Source organism: Pristiophorus japonicus, chromosome 2, assembly GCF_044704955.1.
Source record: "Pristiophorus japonicus isolate sPriJap1 chromosome 2, sPriJap1.hap1, whole genome shotgun sequence".
NCBI classification, from domain to species: Eukaryota; Metazoa; Chordata; class Chondrichthyes; family Pristiophoridae; genus Pristiophorus; species Pristiophorus japonicus.
Window position 1 is genome coordinate 1,902,700 of NC_091978.1, and position 19,080 is coordinate 1,921,779.

Sequence of the window (19,080 nt, forward strand, 5' to 3'; positions counted from 1 at the left end):
CAACTGAATGCCACTTGCAGCCACTGGGTTGGTGGAGCTGCTCGAGAGCCCGGAGTCACCCAGCCCCCGTCACAGGTCCGGAGTCACCCAGCAACCGGCCCCGGTCCCGGCTCACTCAGCGACCGGCCCCGGCCCCGGCCCCGGGACTAGGCTAGCGGTGAGTGAGTTAGGCCCACGGGATGCATGGAGGAACGGGGCCCCGTGGGTGTGTATGGAGGAGCGGGAGCGGGGATTGGGGGGCGGGTGTATGGAGGAGCTGGGCCCCGGGGGTGGGTGTATGGAGGAGCCGGGGGAGGGAGGTGTATGGAGGAGCCGGGGGAGGGAGGTGTATGGAGGAGCCGGGGGAGGGAGGTGTATGGAGGAGGGGGGGGTCGGGGGGTGTATGGAGGAGGGGGGGGTCGGGGGGTGTATGGAGGAGGGGGGGGTCGGGGGGTGTATGGAGAGGAGGGGGGGGAGGGAGGTGTATGGAGGAGCCGGGGGAGGGAGGTGTATGGAGGAGCCGGGGGAGGGAGGTGTATGGAGGAGCCGGGGGAGGGAGGTGTATGGAGGAGGGGGGAGGAGGGGGGGGGAGGGGGGTGTATGGAGGAGGGGGGGGAGGGAGGTGTATGGAGGAGGGGGGGGTCGGGGGGTGTATGGAGGAGGGGGGGGGAGGGAGGTGTATGGAGGAGCCGGGGGAGGGAGGTGTATGGAGGAGGGGGGGGTCGGGGGGTGTATGGAGGAGGGGGGGGTCGGGGGGTGTATGGAGGGGAGGGGGGTGTATGGAGGAGGGGGGGGAGGGAGGTGTATGGAGGAGCCGGGGGAGGGAGGTGTATGGAGGAGCCGGGGGAGGGAGGTGTATGGAGGAGGGGGGGGGAGGGGGGTGTATGGAGGAGGGGGGGGAGGGGGGTGTATGGAGGAGGGGGGGGGAGGGGGGTGTATGGAGGAGGGGGGGGAGGGAGGTGTATGGAGGAGCCGGGGGAGGGAGGTGTATGGAGGAGGGGGGGGTCGGGGGGTGTATGGAGGAGGGGGGGGGAGGGGGGTGTATGGAGGAGGGGGGGGAGGGAGGTGTATGGAGGAGGGGGGGGAGGGAGGTGTATGGAGGAGCCGGGGGAGGGAGGTGTATGGAGGAGGGGGGGGTCGGGGGGTGTATGGAGGAGGGGGGGGGAGGGGGGTGTATGGAGGAGGGGGGGGAGGGAGGTGTATGGAGGAGCCGGGGGAGGGAGGTGTATGGAGGAGCTGGGCCCCGGGGGAGGGAGGTGTATGGAGGAGCCGGGGGAGGGAGGTGTATGGAGGAGCCGGGGGAGGGAGGTGTATGGAGGAGCCGGGGGAGGGAGGTGTATGGAGGAGGGGGGGTCGGGGGGTGTATGGAGGAGCTGGGGGGAGGGAGGTGTATGGAGGAGCCGGGGGAGGGAGGTGTATGGAGGAGCCGGGGGAGGGAGGTGTATGGAGGAGCCGGGGGAGGGAGGTGTATGGAGGAGGGGGGGTCGGGGGGTGTATGGAGGAGGGGGGGTCGGGGGTGTATGGAGGAGCCGGGGGGGTCGGGGGGTGTATGGAGGAGCCGGGGGAGGGAGGTGTATGGAGGAGCCGGGGGGGGGTGTATGGAGGAGCTGGGCCCCGGGGGAGGGAGGTGTATGGAGGAGGGGGGGTCGGGGGGTGTATGGAGGAGAGGGGGTCGGGGGGTGTATGGAGGAGCCAGGGGAGGGAGGTGTATGGAGGAGGGGGGGTCGGGGGGTGTATGGAGGAGGGGGGGTCGGGGGGTGTATGGAGGAGGGGGGGGTCGGGGGGTGTATGGAGGAGCCGGGGGAGGGAGGTGTATGGAGGAGGGGGGGTCGGGGGGTGTATGGAGGAGCCGGGGGAGGGAGGTGTATGGAGGAGCCGGGGGAGGGAGGTGTATGGAGGAGGGGGGATCGGGGGGTGTATGGAGGAGGGGGGGTCGGGGGGTGTATGGAGGAGCCGGGGGAGGGAGGTGTACGGAGGAGGGGGGGTCGGGGGGTGTATGGAGGAGCGGGGGGAGGGAGGTGTATGGAGGAGCCGGGGGAGGGAGGTGTACGGAGGAGCCGGGGGAGGGAGGTGTACGGAGGAGCCGGGGGAGGGAGGTGTACGGAGGAGCCGGGGGAGGGAGGTGTACGGAGGAGCCGGGGGAGGGAGGTGTACGGAGGAGCCGGGGGAGGGAGGTGTACGGAGGAGCGGGGGGAGGGGGGTGTACGGAGGAGCCGGGGGAGGGAGGTGTACGGAGGAGCCGGGGGAGGGAGGTGTACGGAGGAGGGGGGGTCGGGGGGTGTACGGAGGAGCCGGGGGTGGGAGGTGTACGGAGGAGCCGGGGGAGGGAGGTCTACGGAGGAGCCGGGGGAGGGAGGTGTATGGAGGAGGTGGGGTCGGGGTGTGTATGGAGGAGGGGGGGTCGGGGGGTGTATGGAGGAGCCGGGGGAGGGAGGTGTATGGAGGAGCCGGGGGAGGGAGGTGTACGGAGGAGGGGGGGTCGGGGGGTGTATGGAGGAGCGGGGGGAGGGAGGTGTACGGAGGAGCCGGGGGAGGGAGGTGTACGGAGGAGCCGGGGGAGGGAGGTGTACGGAGGAGCCGGGGGAGGGAGGTGTACGGAGGAGCCGGGGGAGGGAGGTGTACGGAGGAGCGGGGGGAGGGAGGTGTACGGAGGAGCCGGGGGAGGGAGGTGTACGGAGGAGGGGGGGTCGGGGGGTGTACGGAGGAGCCGGGGGTGGGAGGTGTACGGAGGAGCCGGGGGAGGGAGGTGTATGGAGGAGGGGGGGTCGGGGGGTGTATGGAGGAGCGGGATTGGGGGCGGGTGTATGGAGGAGCGAGGCCTGGTGATGTATGGCTGCACTCCCCAGCGACACCATCATGCCCCACCAGTACTCAACAGAATACTGGTTGGAGAGCAGGATGCACTCGAGGGACTCCTGCACCAACCAGGGAGCTAGCCATCCGAGACTGGGTGATGTGTAATGAGAAGGGACTAATTAGCAATCATGTTGTGCAAGGTCCCTTGCGGAAGAGTGACCATAATATGGTAGAATTCTTTATTCGGATGGAGAGTGACACAGTTAATTCAGAAACTATGGTCCTGAACTTAAGGGAAGGGAACTTCGCTGGTTTGAGGTGTGAATTGGCTAGAGTAGACTGGCAAATGATACTTAAAAGTTTGATGGTGGATAGGCAATGGCAAACATTTAAAGATCACATGAATGAACTTCAGCAATTGTGCATCCCTGTCTGGAGTAAAAATAAAACTGGGAAGGCGGCTCAACTGTGGCGAACAAGGGAAATTAAGGATAGTTTTAAATCCAAGGAAGAGGCATATAAATTGGCCAGAAAAAGCAGCAAACCTGAGGACTGGGAGAAATTTAGGATTCAGCAGAGGAGGACAAAGGGTTTAATTAAGAGGGGGAAAATAGAGTACGAGAAGAAGCTTGTCGGGAACATAAGAACTGACTGTAAAAGCGTCTCTAGATATGTGAAGAGAAAAAGATTAGTGAAGACAAACTTAGGTCCCCTGCAGTCAGATTCAGGTGAATTTATAATGGGGAACAAAGAAATGGCAGACCAATTGAACAAATATTTTGGTTCTGTCATCACGAAGGAAGACACATAAGAACATAAGAATTAGGAACAGGAGTAGGCCATCTAGCCCCTCGAGCCTGCTCCGCCATTCAACAAGATCATGGCTGATCCGGCTGTGGACTCAGCTCCACTTACCCGCCTGCTCCCCGTAACCCTTAATTCCCTTATTGCTTAAAAATCTATCTATCTGTGATTTGAATACATTCAATGAGCTAGCCTCAACTGCTTCCTTGGACAGAGAATTCCACAGATTCACAACCCTCTGGGAGAAGAAATTCCTTCTCAACTCGGTTTTAAATAGGCTCCCCCGTATTTTGAGGCTGTGCCCCCTAGTTCTAGTCTCCCCGACCAGTGGAAACAATCTCTCTGCCTCTATCTTGTCTATCCCTTTCATTATTTTAAATGTTTCTGTAAGATCCCCCTCATCCTTCTGAACTCCAATGAGTAAAGACCCAGTCTACTCAATCTATCATCATAAGGTAACCCCCCTTAACTCCGGAATCAGCCCAGTGAATCGTCTCTGTACCCCCTCCAAAGCTAGTATATCCTTCCTTAAGTAAGGTGACCAAAACTGCACGCAGTACTCCAGGTGCGGCCTCACCAATACCCTATACAGTTGCAGCAGGACCTCCCTGCTTTTGTACTCCATCCCTCTCTCAATGAAGGCCAACATTCCATTCGCCTTCCTGATTACCTGCTGCGCCTGCAAACTAACTTTTTGGGATTCATGCACAAGGACCCCCAGGTCCCTCTGCACCACAGCATGTTGTAATTTCTCCCCATTCAAATAATATTCCCTTTTACTGTTTTTTTCCCCAAGGTGGATGACCTCTTCTGACATTGTATTCCATCTGCCAAACCTTAGACCATGCACTTAACCTATCTTCATCTCTTTGCAGCCTCTCTGTATCCTCTACACAACCCGCTTTCCCACTAATCTTCGTGTCATCTGCAAATTTTGTTACACTACACTCTGTCCCCTCTTCCAGGTCATCTATGTATATTGTAAACAGTTGTGGTCCCAGCACCGATCCCTGTGGCACACCACGAACCACCGATTTCCAACCCAAAAATAACCCATTTATCCCGACTCTCTGCTTTCTGTTCGCCAGCCAATTCTCTATCCATGCTAATACATTTCCTCTGACTCCGCGTACCTTTATCTTCTGCAGTAACCTTTTGTGTGGCACCTTATCGAATGCCTTTTGGAAATCTAAATACACCACATCCATCGGTACACCTCTATCCACCATGCTCGTTATATCCTTAAAGAATTCCAGTAAATTAGTTAAACATGATTTCCCCTTCATGAATCCATGTTGCGTCTGCTAGATTGCACTATTCCTATCTAGATGTCCCGCTATTTCTTCCTTAATGATAGCTTCAAGCATTTTCCCCACTACAGATGTTAAACTAACCGGCCTATAGTTACCTGCCTTTTGTCTGCCCCCTTTTTTAAACAGAGGCGTTACATTAGCTGCTTTCGAATCCGCTGGTACCTCCCCAGAGTCCAGAGAATTTAGGTAGATTATAACGAATGCATCTGCTATAACTTCCGCCATCTCTTTTAATACCCTGGGATGCATTTCATCAGGACCAGGGGACTTGTCTATGTTGAGTCCCATTAGCCTGTCCAGCACTACCCCGCTAGTGATCGTGATTGTCTCAAGGTCCTCCCTTCCCACATTCCTGTGACCAGCAATTTTTGGCATGGTTTTTGTGTCTTCCACTGTGAAGACCGAAGCAAAATAATTGTTTGAGGTCTCAGCCATTTTCACATTTCCCATTATTAAATCCCCCTTCTCATCTTCCGAAATAACCTTCCGAATGTACAAGGGGACTGAGGGTCTAGTGAGAAGGAGGAACTGAAGGATATCATTATTAGGTGGAAAATTGTGTTAGGGAAATTGATGGGATTGAAGGCTGATAAATCTCCGGGGCCTGATAGTCTGCATCCCAGAGTACTTAAGGAATTGACCCTAGAAATAGTTGATGCATTGGTGATCATTTTCCAACAGTCTATCGACTCTGGATCAGTTCCTATGGACTGGAGGGTAGATAATGTAACGCCACTTTTTAAGAAGGGAGGGAGAGAGAAAGCGGGTAATTATAGACCTGTTAGCCTGACATCAGTAGTGGGGAAAATATTGGAATCAATTATTAAGGATGGAATAGCAGCGCATTTGGAAAGCAGTGACAGGATCGGTCCAAGTCAGCATGGATTTATGAAAGGGAAATCATGCTTGACAAATCTTCTCGAATTTTTTGAGGATGTAACTGGTCGAGTGGACAAGGGAGAACCAGTGGATGGTGTATTTGGACTGTCAAAAACCTTTTGACAAGGTCCCACACAAGAGATTGGTGTGCAAAATCAAAGCACATGGTATTGGGGGCAATGTACTGACGTGGATAGAGAACTGGTTGGCAGACAGGAAGCAGAGAGTCGGGATAAACGGGTCCTTTTCAGAATGGGAGGCAGTGACTAGTGGAGTGCCGCAGGGCTCAGTGCTGGGATCCCAGCTCTTTACAATATACATCAATGATTTGGATGAAGGAATTGAGTGTAATATCTCCAAGTTTGCAGATGACACTAAACTGGGTGGTGGTGTGAGCTTTGAGGAGGACGCTAAGACGCTGCAGGGTGATTTGGACAGGTTAGGTGAGTGGGCAAATGCATGGCAGATGCAGTCTAATGTGGATAAATGTGAGGTTATCCACTTTGGGGGCAAAAACACGAAGACAGAATATTATCTCAATGGTGGCAGATAAGGAAAAGGGAAGGTGCAACGAGACCTGGGTGTCATGGTTCATCACTCATTGAAGGTTGGCATGCAGGTACAGCAGGCGGTGAAGAAGGCAAATGGTATGTTGGCCTTCATAGCTAGGGGATTTGAGTATAGGAGCAGGGAAGTCTTACTGCAGTTGTACAGGGCCTTGGTGAGGCCTCACCTGGAATATTGTGTTCAGTTTTGGTCTCCTAATCTGAGGAAGGACGTTCTTGCTATTGAGGGAGTGCAGCGAAGGTTCACCAGACTGATTCCAGGGATGGCTGGACTGACATATGAGGAGAGACTGGATCAACTGGGCCTTTATACACTGGAGTTTAGAAGGATGAGAGGGGATCTCATAGAAACATACAAGATTCTGATGGGACTGGAAGGTTAGATGCAGGTAGAATGTTCCCAATGTTGGGGAAGTCCAGAACCAGGGGACATAGTCTAAGGATAAGGGGTAAGCCATTTAGGACTGAGATGAGGAGAAACTTCTTCACTCAGAGAGTTGTTAACCTGTGGAATTCCCTGTCGCAGAGTTGTTGATGCCAGTTCATTGGATATATTCAAGAGGGAGTTAGATAAGGCCCTTACGGCTAAAGGGATCAAGGGGTATGGAGAGAAAGCAGGTAAGGGGTACTGAGGGAATGATCAGCCATGATCTTATTGAATGGTGGTACAGGCTCGAAGGGCCGGATGGCCTACTCCTGCTCCTATTTTCTATGTTTCTATGTTTTACCACCTCCTTGGTCCTCCTTGTCTGTCTGGCGGTCACCTATTCCCTCTCTGCCTGCACACACACAAGCTGCGGGGTGACCACTTTCTGAAGTGTGCTATGCATGTAGCTCTCAGCTTCACAGATGCACTGCAGTGACTCCAGCTGCTGCTCAAGCTCCGAAACCCGGAGCTCGAGCTCCTCCAGCCGACGACACTTTCTGCCCACGTTGACCAGGACATGGGAATCGTCCTGGATTTCCCACTTGGCACAGAATGTGTAATCTGTGGGACTGAGGTGCCCCGCCATGCCTCTATTTAATCGGCTGTTGGCTAACTTACAGAAATAAACTTACGGTTATGGGGTAGAAATTCACCTTCCGTTTTGTTAAGTTTTTCACCGCCACGTGGGTTGTGCCGGAGGTGCCATCGATATTCAGCACTGGGACAGTTTGTTTTGGTCGGGGTGGATGTCGTTGCAGCTGAGGGGCGGACGTGCCCTTGCAGTGGGTCAGCCGCCCCGATCACTCCTCAGCACCGTGCTAATGACGTCAGCACAACGCAGATGTGTTGTGTCGCACTGACGCATCACAACTTCTCTCCCCTTCAATTAAAGGGGAGAGCCGCAGCGAGCTCTGCATTTTTAAAATTGGGTCCGCTTGCCACCAGGGAGGATTTCAGCCAGGCCAGTGACCTGGCACCCAAGAGGGTTTGCAAGGCTGCCTGTTGGTGACCTGGCTGAACCTAGGGGCATAATTGTTCGGCCAACCTGGTAGTCGGCCGACAATCAACATTCAAATGGCGTTGCTGGCAGCACCACATTCCCTTTAAGGGCAGCCGCGCCACCGACCAACAAGAAGTGCACAGACACAAAAAGCTGTTGGGGACCGGATCCGGCCGGCAGTGGCAACACTCCCTTGGGGCAATTCCGCGAAAGGAATATTTCCTGCGAGGCAATTTCGGGAAGGGGTTGCCGCTGGTCGGTGAGGGGTCGGCGCATGCATGCTGAGACAGAAAAATGGGCGGAGCGCTCTCCTACACTGCTCCGACCTTGATGAAGGGCAATTTGCAAAATGGCAGAGAGTCGGCAGCCATTCCATGACGTTCTGTGGCTGCCGCTTTCAGGTGGCCAGAGGCCTTATTGGGAGCGGCAGTTTCGGCCCCAATGAGTCTTAAAAGATGGGCTTTATCTCCAGCCGCTTCTCTCGCTCTCTTAAAGTCTTTTTTCACACGATTTATAGTTATATATCATCATCATCGGCAGTCCATCGTAATCGAGGTAGACTTGCAACCACTCTAAAAGTGAATTCTCAGGTGACTGAACAGTCCAATACGGGAATTACAGTCCCTGTCACAGGTGCGACAGACAGTGGTTGAGGAAAGGGGTGGGTGGGGAGTCTGATTTGCCGCACTCTCCGTCCGCTGCCTGCGCTTGATTTCTGCATGCTCTCGGCGACGAGACTCGAGGTGCTCAGCGCCCTCCCGGATGCACTTCCTCCACTTAGAGCGGTCTTTGGCCAGGGACTCCCAGGTGTCGGTGAGGATGTTGCACTTTATCAAGGAGGCTTTGAGGGTGTCCTTGAAACGTTTCCTCTGTCCACCTGGGAATCGCTTGCCGTGTGGGAGTTCCGAGTAGAGCACTTGCTTTGGGAGTCTTGTGTCGGCATGCGGACGATGTGGCCCACCCAATTGAGCTGGTCGAGTGTGGTCAGTACATCGATGCTGACGTTGGTGCGTCTATACTTCGCAGGGGATTTGCAGGATCTTGCCGAGACAGTGTTGGTGGTATTTCCCCAGCGATTTGAGGTGTCCACTGGATATGGTCCACATCTCTGAGCCATATAGGAGGGCGGGTATCATTACAACACTGTAGACCGTAAGCATGGTGCCAGATTTGAGGTCCTGGTCTTCGAACACATTCTTCCTCAAGCGACCGAAGGCTGCGCTGGCACACTGGAGGCATTGTTGGACCTCGTCGTCTATGTCTGCCCTTGTTGATAATAGGCTCCTGAGGTATGGAAAGTGGTCCACGTTGTCCAAGGCCGCGCCGTGGATTTTGATGACTGGGGGGTACTGTTGTGTGGCGGGGGCAGGTTGGTGGAGGACCTTTGTCTTAGGGATGTTTAGTGTAAGGCCCATGCATTTGTACGCCTCGGTGAAGATGTTGACGATGGCTTGAAGTTCATCCTCTGAATGTGCGCAGATGCAATCGTCACCCGCGTACTGTAGTTCGATGACACAGGTTGGGGCGGTCTTGGACCTGGCCTGGAGACGGCGAAGGTTGAACAGCTTCCCACTGGTTCTACAGTTTAGTTTCACTCCAGCGGGGAACTTGTTGAGTGTGAGGTGGAGCATTGCAGTGGCCAAGATCGAGAAGAGGATTGGCGCGATAACGCAGCCCTGTTTGATCCCGGTCCGGATGTGGATTAGGCCTGTGGTGCATCCGTTGGTAAGGATCACGGCTGGCTTGCTTGTCGTAGAGCATACGGAGGATGGCGACAAACTTTTGGGGGCAGCTGGAACAGAGGAGCATGCTCCATAGTTCCTCGCGGTTAACCGTGTCAAAGGCCTTTGTGAGGTCAAAGAAGGCCATGTACAAGGATTGGTGCTGATCCCTGCATTTCTCTTGTTGTTGTTGCGCGGTGAAGATCATGTCCATTATACCCTGTAGCGGACGGAATCCACATTGTGACACCGGGAGGAGCTCTTCAGCCATAGGGAGAAGATGGTTGAGGATTCTAGCGATGATTTTCCCAGTGGCCGACAACAGGGAGATTCCTCTGTAGTTGTCGCAGTCGGACTTGTCCCCTTTTTTAAAGATGGTCACGATTACTGCATCTCTTGAGATCTCCAGACATGCTCTCCTCCTTCTAGATGAGGTCGTGCATTCGTGCCAATAATGCCTCTCCGACATACTTTAGTGCCTCAGCGGGGATTCCATCTGCTCCCGATGCCTTGTTCTTGAACTGACGGATGGCCTTTTCTACCTTATGCTTGGTTTCTCAAGATGGCGGATAGTATAGCAGCTCCCTAGGTGGCTCTCCCCGAACAAACCTCCTTCTGGCCATCTGCTGCCAACCTTCACCTCTCTCCTTCAATGCCTCCCTCCTGGCCCTAACAGTGGGTGCACTTCCACCCCAAGATTATTTTCTTACCCCTAAAACAAGTGCTACAAGGGCCCACTGCCCATCCCGCAATCAATCCTTACCTTCCAGATCGACCTCACTGCTGCCAAGTCCCTCCAACAGGACCCTCGCTTTTCGCTCCCCACTGGCCGACTCAGCTGCTCCAACCAATCCCCAGCGATCTCAACAGTGGTGAGCCTCCGACCACAGGTGTGGACCCTACTTTCACTCCTTGCACGAGCCCCCCCCGCCCTTTGGGCCTTCCTCCCACTGGTGACATCCTGGCGCCCCCCAGCCACTGGCCCCACTCAACGGCGGAGTCACTGTTGAGCATGTGGTGTGCACAATGGCTGTGGTCACTCTGACCTCCCTTCCACGAAATGGACCTCTGACCTCAGCCAGACTTCGATTTTCTCACCGCCTCACTGAAGGGCACTGCTCAGTGCCGAGCTTTACGGCTTGCATCCCACCGTAGGCAACTAGGCCCATGCAGTCTCCTGTTGTCTTGGACCCCCTTGCCACTGGACCAAGACCTTGCTCTGCTAAGCCCGTGTGGTTGCCGGTGTGCAACGGCCACCCCACGTTAAAAGAACTCACACACAGGCATCTTCCACCCTTCAAAATAAAGTTCGGGACCTGGAGCATCAGGACCCTTATGGACAACTCCAACAGCGACAGACCGGAATGCCATACCGCCATCATTGCCCGGGAACTTAGACGCTTCGACGTCGACATTGCCGCCCTAAGTGAGACCCGCCGGACAGAGGAAGGCCAGCTCAAAGAACAAGGTGGAGGCTACACCTTCTGGAAAGGCAAACCAGAAGAAGAACGCCGCCTCCATGGAATTGGTTTCGCTATCGAGAACGAGCTGGACGGCCGCCTCAAACACTCCTCCGTGGGATTAGCGTACATCTCATGACCCTCGGTTCACCCTATCCCGGAACCAGTGTGCCACAGTTATCAACACTTGACGCAACAGATGAGACCAAAGAGGTAGTCTACTCCAGCCTCGAACAATCCCTGTCTCGCGTCCCTACGGATGACAAACTGATTCTCCTCGGTGACTTCAGCGCCAGAGTCGATAAGGACACAGACCTCTGGGGAGGCGTGGTCGGCAGAGAGGGAGTAGGGAAAACCAATTCCAGCGGTACCCTGCTCCTGACAAAATGCCTAGAACACAACCTTGTCATCACCAACACCCTGTTCCGCCAGAGGGACAAGTACAAGGCATTGTAGCAACACCCTCGCTCCAAACACTGGCACCTACTCGACTATGTCATCGTTCGAGTGAGGGATCGCAAGGACGTGCGCATCACCCACGCCATGACAGGAGCTGACAACTGCTGGACGGACCACCGCCTAATCAGTTCACCATCAACATTAATATAGCCCCAAAGCGACGATGGCAACAGAAGCAATGCCGGGGCACTCAAAGACCCAGCTAAGAGAGCCCGATACAGTCAGCGCCTCGTTGCCAACCTGGCGACCCTCGATGACCCCGAGACACAGAGTGCCCACAGTGCTTGGTCTGCCCTCCAGGCCTCCATAACCAGTGCCTGCGAAGAGACGCTCGGTCACTCAACCGGGAAACACCAGGACTGGTTTGATGAGAATGACCAGGAGATTCAGGAGCTAATAAACCGCAAGCACAGGGCATTTCTGAACTTAAAGCAACAACCCAACTCTGGTGCAGCAAAGCAGCTCTACAGATGGCTGAAGGCTGAGGTCCAACAAAAAACCTGCAACTTAAAGAAATATGGTGGGTGGAGAAAGCAAAGGAGATCTACCAGCTGGCTGACAGCCATGACGTGCGAGGATTCTTCACCGCAGTTCAGTCCACCTACAGCCCAAGCACCCAAGGTCCTACCCCACTGCTGACCAAGAACGGGGAGACGCTCATTAAGGGTACCGAGGCAGTCCGGGCCCGTTGGAAGGAGCACTTCGAAGATCTCTCTAATTGAGACTCTGCCTTTGACACAAGTGTTCTCGACTCCAACCCGCAGCATGCTACTTGCCACCATATCAGTATATTGATTAGTTTATCAGTTAATATAACTATATAATGTGCACTCCTGACTGGACTCCCGCATTCTACCTTAAGTAAACTAGAGGTGATCCAAAACTCGGCTGCCGTGTCCTAACTCGCACCGTCCCATTCACCCTTCACCCCTGTGCTTGCTTGCCTACATTGGCTTCCCTTTCTCTAATCTCCAGCCCCATAACCACCCGAGATCTCTGCGCTCCTCTAATTCTGCCCTCCTGAGCATCCCTGATTATTATCGCTTAACCATTGGTGACCGTGCCTTCTGTTGCCTATGCCTCAAGCTCTGGAAATCCCTGCCTAAACCTCTCCGCGCCTCTCCTTCTCCTCCTTCAAGATGCTCCTTAAAAACGACCTCTTTGACCAAGCTTTTGGTCACCTGCGCTAAGTTTTATTTGTGTATCTCGGTGCTGCATTTTTATCACATAACAATCCTGTGAAGCGCTTTGATTAGTTTCACTAAGTTGAAAGCGCTATATAAATACAAGTTGTTGTAATTACATTAGAGATAATAAAATGCTAATACTCGCCCACCAATCACTTATTTGCAGGCCTGTGATGTCACTCCTTGCCGTCTCTGCTGCCAATCCTTGTCCTGCTGATAGCCCTGTGTTTGGTACCAAGACTGATTGATGTTGGAAGGATGTGTTTGTTATTTTGGCAATCTTTTGGTGTGTTATTTAAAGTTTCTTATTGGTCCCCATTTTATCCATGCTGGGTTTGGAGAATAGGAAGACTGCGTATTGATGTATTGAAATGATTAGTGTTTTGAAATACCTCCTGCTCTTCTCCCCACAGTGAAGCATGGCACGGCAGAGGCTGAAAAAGGAGAGGCCGATTGATTCCAAAGTGGATGGGAAAAATGGAAAGAATGCTGTACTTCACAAGAAACCTCCAACCAAGGAAAAGAAGAAAAAGTCCAATTTGGGGAATATCTTTATCAACATAGCAATTGTACTGTGCATCGTGAGCTGCGTCTGGTTTTGCTATGCTATTTACATGAGGTCCTGGCTTGCTAACAGAATCATAACGCCTCACCCCTCATTACGGATATTGAACAGCAACAGTACTAGTCCAGCATTGTCACCAGAGAAATACTGGGGATCTTACCGACCTCGGGTATACTTTGGAATGAAAACCAGGAGCCAGAAATCAATTGTAACAGGTAAAGACAATCATGGTCTGACCTCAGTAACCTGGCAAATTCATGTTCATTCCCATGTTCCTATGGAAATGGCTATCCTCTCCTGTTCCTATGGAAATGGCTATCCTCTCCTGTTCCTATGGAAATGGCTATCCTCTCCTGTTCCTATGGAAATGGCTATCCTCTCCTGTTCCTATGGAAATGGCTATCCTCTCCTGTTCCTATGGAAATGGCTATCCTCTCCTGTTCCTATGGAAATGGACACCCTCTCAAGTTCTTAATTTTGTTAAGAATATAGTATGTCCTGTTACTCTAATTTACAGTGCTGTTCTGCACTGAAAACTCAAATATAAGTTTTAGAGGTTGAATGACAAGTTTTACTCGATTCAAATATTAAATAACTATTTAAGTGGGAAAAGTGCCACATGTTCACGGAGACACAGCATGAATTGAGGAAAAGCTGTCCGTGTTTAACTAACCTGGGATTTTTAAATCCACGACTGAAGTGGATGACCAGCAATGCAATTGCTAAATATTTGCACATTTAAAAAGCTATTGAGAGGATGCCACATTGCTGAAGTTTTGCACTGAATGGAAACTGGCTTCAGAAAAAGAACGTAAGAAATAGGATCTGCAGTAGACCATTCGGCCCCTCGAGCCTGCTCCACCATTCAATCAGATCATGGCTGATCTTCTAACTCAACTCCCACTTTCCTGAACTATTCCCATATCCCTTTTTTCCCTTTAATATCCAATAATTTATCGACCCCTGTCTTGAATATACTCAAAGACTGAGCCTCCGCAGCCCTCTGGGGCAGAGAATTCCAAAGATTCGCCGCCCTCTGTGAGTGAAGAAATTTCTCCTCATCAGTCTTAAATAGCCGACCCCTTATTCTGACACACTGAGCCCTGGTTCTAGACTCCCCAGCGAGGGGAAACATCCTCCCTGCATCTACCCTGTCAAGCTCTGGGTGAATTTTGTATGTTTCAATGAGATCATCTCTCATTCTTCTAAACTCTAGAGAATATCAGCCTAGTCCATTCAATCTCTCCTCATAGGACAATCCCCCCATCCCAGGAATCAGTCTGGTGAACCTTTGTTGCACTCCCTCTATGGCAACTATATCCTTCCTTGGGTAAGGAGACCCAAACTGTACACAATACTCCAGGGTCCTATATAATTGCAGTATGTCTTTACTCTTATACGCAAACCCTCCTGTAATAAAGGCCAACATACCATTTGCTTTAATTGCTTGCTGCATGTTAACTTTCAGTGATTGGTGTATAAGGACACACAGCCTCTCTGAACACCAACATTTCCCAATCTCTCACCATTTAAAAAATACTCTGCTTTTGTATTTTTCCTACCAAAGTGGATAACTTCACATTTCTCCACATTATATTCCATTTGCCATGTTCTTGCCCACTCACTCAGCCTGTATGTATCTCCTTGAAGCCTCTTTGCATCCTCCTCACAACTTACATTCCCACCTAGCTTTGTATCATCAGCAAACTTGGATATATTACATTGGTCCCTCATCCAAATCATTGATATAGATTGTGAATAACTGGGACCCACCGATCCTTGCGGTACCCCACTAGTTACAGTCTGCCAACCCAAAAATGACCCGTTTATTCCTATTACTGATGTCAGGCTAACTGGCCTGCAGTTCCCTGTTTACTCTCTCCCTCCTTAAATAGCGGGGTACATTAGCTACCTTCCAATTTGCGGGAACCATTCTAGAATCCACGGAAGTTTGGAAGATGACAACCAATGCATCCACTATCTCTATAGCCACCTCTTTCAATAGGATAGCAATCAAAACAGAATAGGAATAGAACGTCCAAGGGTTTTATTTTTAACAATTTGTAACAGTGATATTGGCCATCTCCCAAGTTTTTACATCTGTTCTAGGCATGTGTGTGACACTGGCAAAGCTGGATTTATTGCCCTTCCTTAATTGTCCTGAAAGGATGCTGGGCCTTCTCATCATTCCTTCGCAGACTCTACTGCCCTTAGTTTGACGTCCTCTAGAAACATAACTAACATTGTGTTTCAGAAACCAATCTCATTGATTCTTTTTTCAAGAAGTGAGAGTCCAGGTTGGGGTTGGAAAGCTGTATCATATACTATACTATCGTTTGCACAGGTAGGACAGCGGAGATCCCTTTTCTGCACCTCCTGTGCCATGTGGGAACTCGAGGACACTTTGTGTCATCGATAACTGCGTGGACAGGTAGAGCCTCTGCTTGCTCGAGCCTGAGCTCAGGGTTTCTGAACTTGAGCAGCTGGAGTCACTACAGGGCATGCGGGAGGCTGGAAGTTTCCTGGAGAGGTGGTCACCCCACAACTACATAGAGTTCAAGAGGATAGTAAGTGGGTGGCCATCCAGCACAGGAGAAAGAAACTGGCAATTGAGGAACCCTCCAGCAGTGTGTTGCTCCCTAACCAGTTTTCAGTGCTGGATACCAGTGTAGTCTGAGCACATCCACAACACCTTGGGGCAAATGACTGCACAGGTAAGCACAGCAAAGTGTAGAAATGCAGAGGGGATTCAAGAATGATGTGCTGCCTCACGGGTGCCAGGGTAAAGGACATCACTGAGAATGTGCAGGATATTTTTGGGGGGGAAGGGGAACAGCCAGAAGTCATGGTCCATGCTGGAAACCATGACGGGAAAGAAGGAGGTTGAGAAAGAAGAGTTTCAGGAGCTAGTGAGCAAACTAAAGAGGAGGACCTCCAAGGTGGTAATCTCCCAGTACTAGTGAGTATAGCAACAGCAGGTTAATGCTGGAGAAATGGTGCATGAGTGGGAGCTTCAGATTCCTGGGGCATTGGGACCAGTTCTGGGATAAGAGGGACCTGTTCAAGGTGGAGGGGTTGCTCCTTAACAGGGCAGGGACCAATGACCTCTTGAGGAGGTTAACCAGTGCTACGGGGGTGGGTTTAAACTAATTTGACTGGGGGTTGGGCACCAGGATGAAACATTAAAGAGGAGAGACAAAGTGCACAGAGGACTGGGGGAGACGACCAGCATGATAATGAAGAGTAGTTCAGAAATAGGAGGATCAGGTGGGGGGGAATTGTGAGACAGACTAAGATGGGTTTGGAGTGCATGTGTGTAAATCAATGGAACGTGTAAATAAGATTGTTGAGCTGTCGGCACAAGTTGCCAGATGGGATTGTTGCTCAAACGGCAATTTTGCTAGTCGTGTGGCTAGTAGTTGCCTGCGACGGTTCCTGAGTTAAATATCAAATAACACAGCAGACAATGGCGGTACCGTTAATGTTCATTTAATATAGAAAAAATACAAGACTCACCACTTATACTTTATAGTTACCCAATAGGTCCGCGGATGATCAGTCCCGTCCTAACTCTGTTCCGTCAAGGTCTCTTCCCTGGTACCTGCTTCTGCCGAGTGTTGCTCCTAGGTTCTTGCTATGGTCTATCCGAACCTGCATATCTTTATACCCTTCTACTGCCTGTTCTGTTCTAACCTAAACTGTCGAGTTGGCTCCAGTAAGTCTGTGGTGATCGTGTCAGTAAGTCTAATGTCTGGCTGAATGTCTAGCTGAATTCAATGACCTTTGTTTTGCTAATGTCTGGCTGATTCACTAGTTTAGCCTGCACCTGGCCGATTGTAACACAATTGGGGTGACTAGCTTCTTTCCTGCAGAAATTGGCAGTGCAAAATGGCCTATACTTCCACAGGATTATGATATAGTGGCAATAATAGAGACCTGGTTCAAGCAAAGGGAGGAATGGACACTTAATAGGAACATAGACCTAGAAAATAGGTGCAGGAGTAGGCCCTTTGAGCCTACACCACCATTCAATGAGTTCATGGCTTAACATGCAACTTCAGTACCCCATTCCTGCTTTCTCTCCATACCCCTTGATCCCCCTAGTAGTAAGAACTACATCCAACTCCTTTTTGAATATTCCTGACTGAATGTATTCAGTAGAAATATGGAAGGAGAAAAGGGGAGGGTGGCAGTATTGATCAAATAAACTGTTCCAGCACGAGAAAGGACTGATGTACTTGAGAGTTTATGGACAAAATCTGTTTGGTTAGAGTTAAGAGGAGGAGGAGCTATTACACTGCTAGGTGTGTACTATAGGCCACCAAATAGAGGGAAGGAGATAGAAGAGCAAAGCTGCAAGCAAATTTCAGAAAGGCATAAAAACAGTAGAGTAGTGGTAATGGGGGCCTTTAGTTACAAGAGCATAAGAATTAGGAGCAGGAGTGGGCCATAGAATCAGAAAATTATGGCACAGAAAGACACCATTCAGCCCATCGTGTCTGTGCCGGCCAGCAAAGCTATCCAGACTGATAGCACTTTCCAGCTTTGGTCCATAGGCGTGCATATCCAAGTGCTGTTTAAATGTGGTGAGGGTTTCTGCCTCGACCACCCTTTCAGGCAGTGAGTTCCAGACCCCCACAACCCTCTGGGTGAAAAAAGTTCTCCTCAACTCCCAAATCCTTCTATAAATTACTTTAAATCTATGCTCCCTACTTATTGACCTCCCTGCTAAGGGAATAGGTCCTTCCTATCCACTCTGTCTAGACCTCATAATTTTATACACCTCAATTAAGTCTCCTCACAGCCTCTTCTGTTCCAAAGAAAACAAACCCAGCCTATCTAATCTATACTCATAGCTAAAATACACCACTCCTGGCAACATCCTCATAAATCTCCTTTGTACCCACTATAGTGCAATCACATCTTTCCAGTAATGTGACCAGAGCTGTGGCCTAACTAGTGTTTTTTACAGTTCAAGCATAACCTCTCTGTTTTTGTATTCTATGCCTCAGCTAATAAAGGATTGAATCCCATATGCCTTCTTAAGAACATAAGAATTAGGAGCAGAAGTAGGCCATTCGGCCCCTCAAGCCTGCTCCACCATTCAGTAAGATCATGACAGATCTTCTACCTCATCTCCATTTTCCCGCACTATTCCCATATCTCTTGATTCCCTTAATACCCCAAAATCTATAGACCCCTGTATTAAATATAGTCAAAAACTGAGCCTCCACAGCCCTCTGGGGTAGAGAATTCCAAAGATTCACCACCCTCTGAGTGAAGAAGTTTCTCCTCATCTCAGTCCTAAATAGCTGACCCCTTATCCTGAGACTGTGACCCCTGGTTCTAGACTCCTCAGCCAGAGGAAACACCCTCCCTGCATCTACCCTGTCGAGCCCTGTAAGAATTTTGTATGTTTCAATGAGATCACCTCTCATTCTTCTAAACTCTAGAGAATATCGGCCTAGTTTACTCAATCTCTCCTCATAGGACAATCCCCCCATCCCAGAAATCAGTCTGGTGAACCTTCGTAGCACTCCCTCTATGGCAAGTATATCCTTCCTTAGGTAAGGAGACCCAAACTGTACACAATACTCCAGGTGTAGTCTCACCAGGGCCCTATATAATTGCAGTAAGATATCTTATACTCAAATCCTCTTGTAATAAAGGCATTTGCTTTCTTAATTGCTTGCTGCATGTTAACTTTCAGTGATTGGTGTACAAGGACACCCAGGTCCCTCTGAACACCAACATTTCCCAATCTCTCACCATTTAAAAAATACTCTGCTTTTGTATTTTTCCTACCAAAGTGGATAACTTCACATTATATTCCACTTGCCATGTTCTTGCCCACTCACTCAGCCTGTCTATATCCCCTTGAAGCCTCTTTGCATCCTCCTCACAACTTACATTCCCACCTAGCT

At 51.1% G+C, this 19,080-nt stretch overlaps 1 protein-coding gene across 10 annotated transcripts in view; it reads left to right on the top strand.

Annotated features, from left to right (window-relative positions):
• mogs (mannosyl-oligosaccharide glucosidase) overlaps positions 1-19,080 on the top strand; it is a 363,745-nt gene that overhangs the window by 98,633 nt on the left and 246,032 nt on the right. For 9 of the 10 annotated variants that reach the window (XM_070866460.1, XM_070866452.1, XM_070866446.1 and 6 more), the window contains one exon: positions 13,005-13,371. In XM_070866460.1, the coding sequence (XP_070722561.1) occupies positions 13,011-13,371 (361 nt within the window). In that variant the 5' untranslated portion in view covers positions 13,005-13,010. Of the gene's footprint in view, positions 1-51; positions 95-128; positions 158-13,004; positions 13,372-19,080 lie in introns of those variants that run through there. The other variant, XM_070866438.1, reaches the window with a different exon arrangement.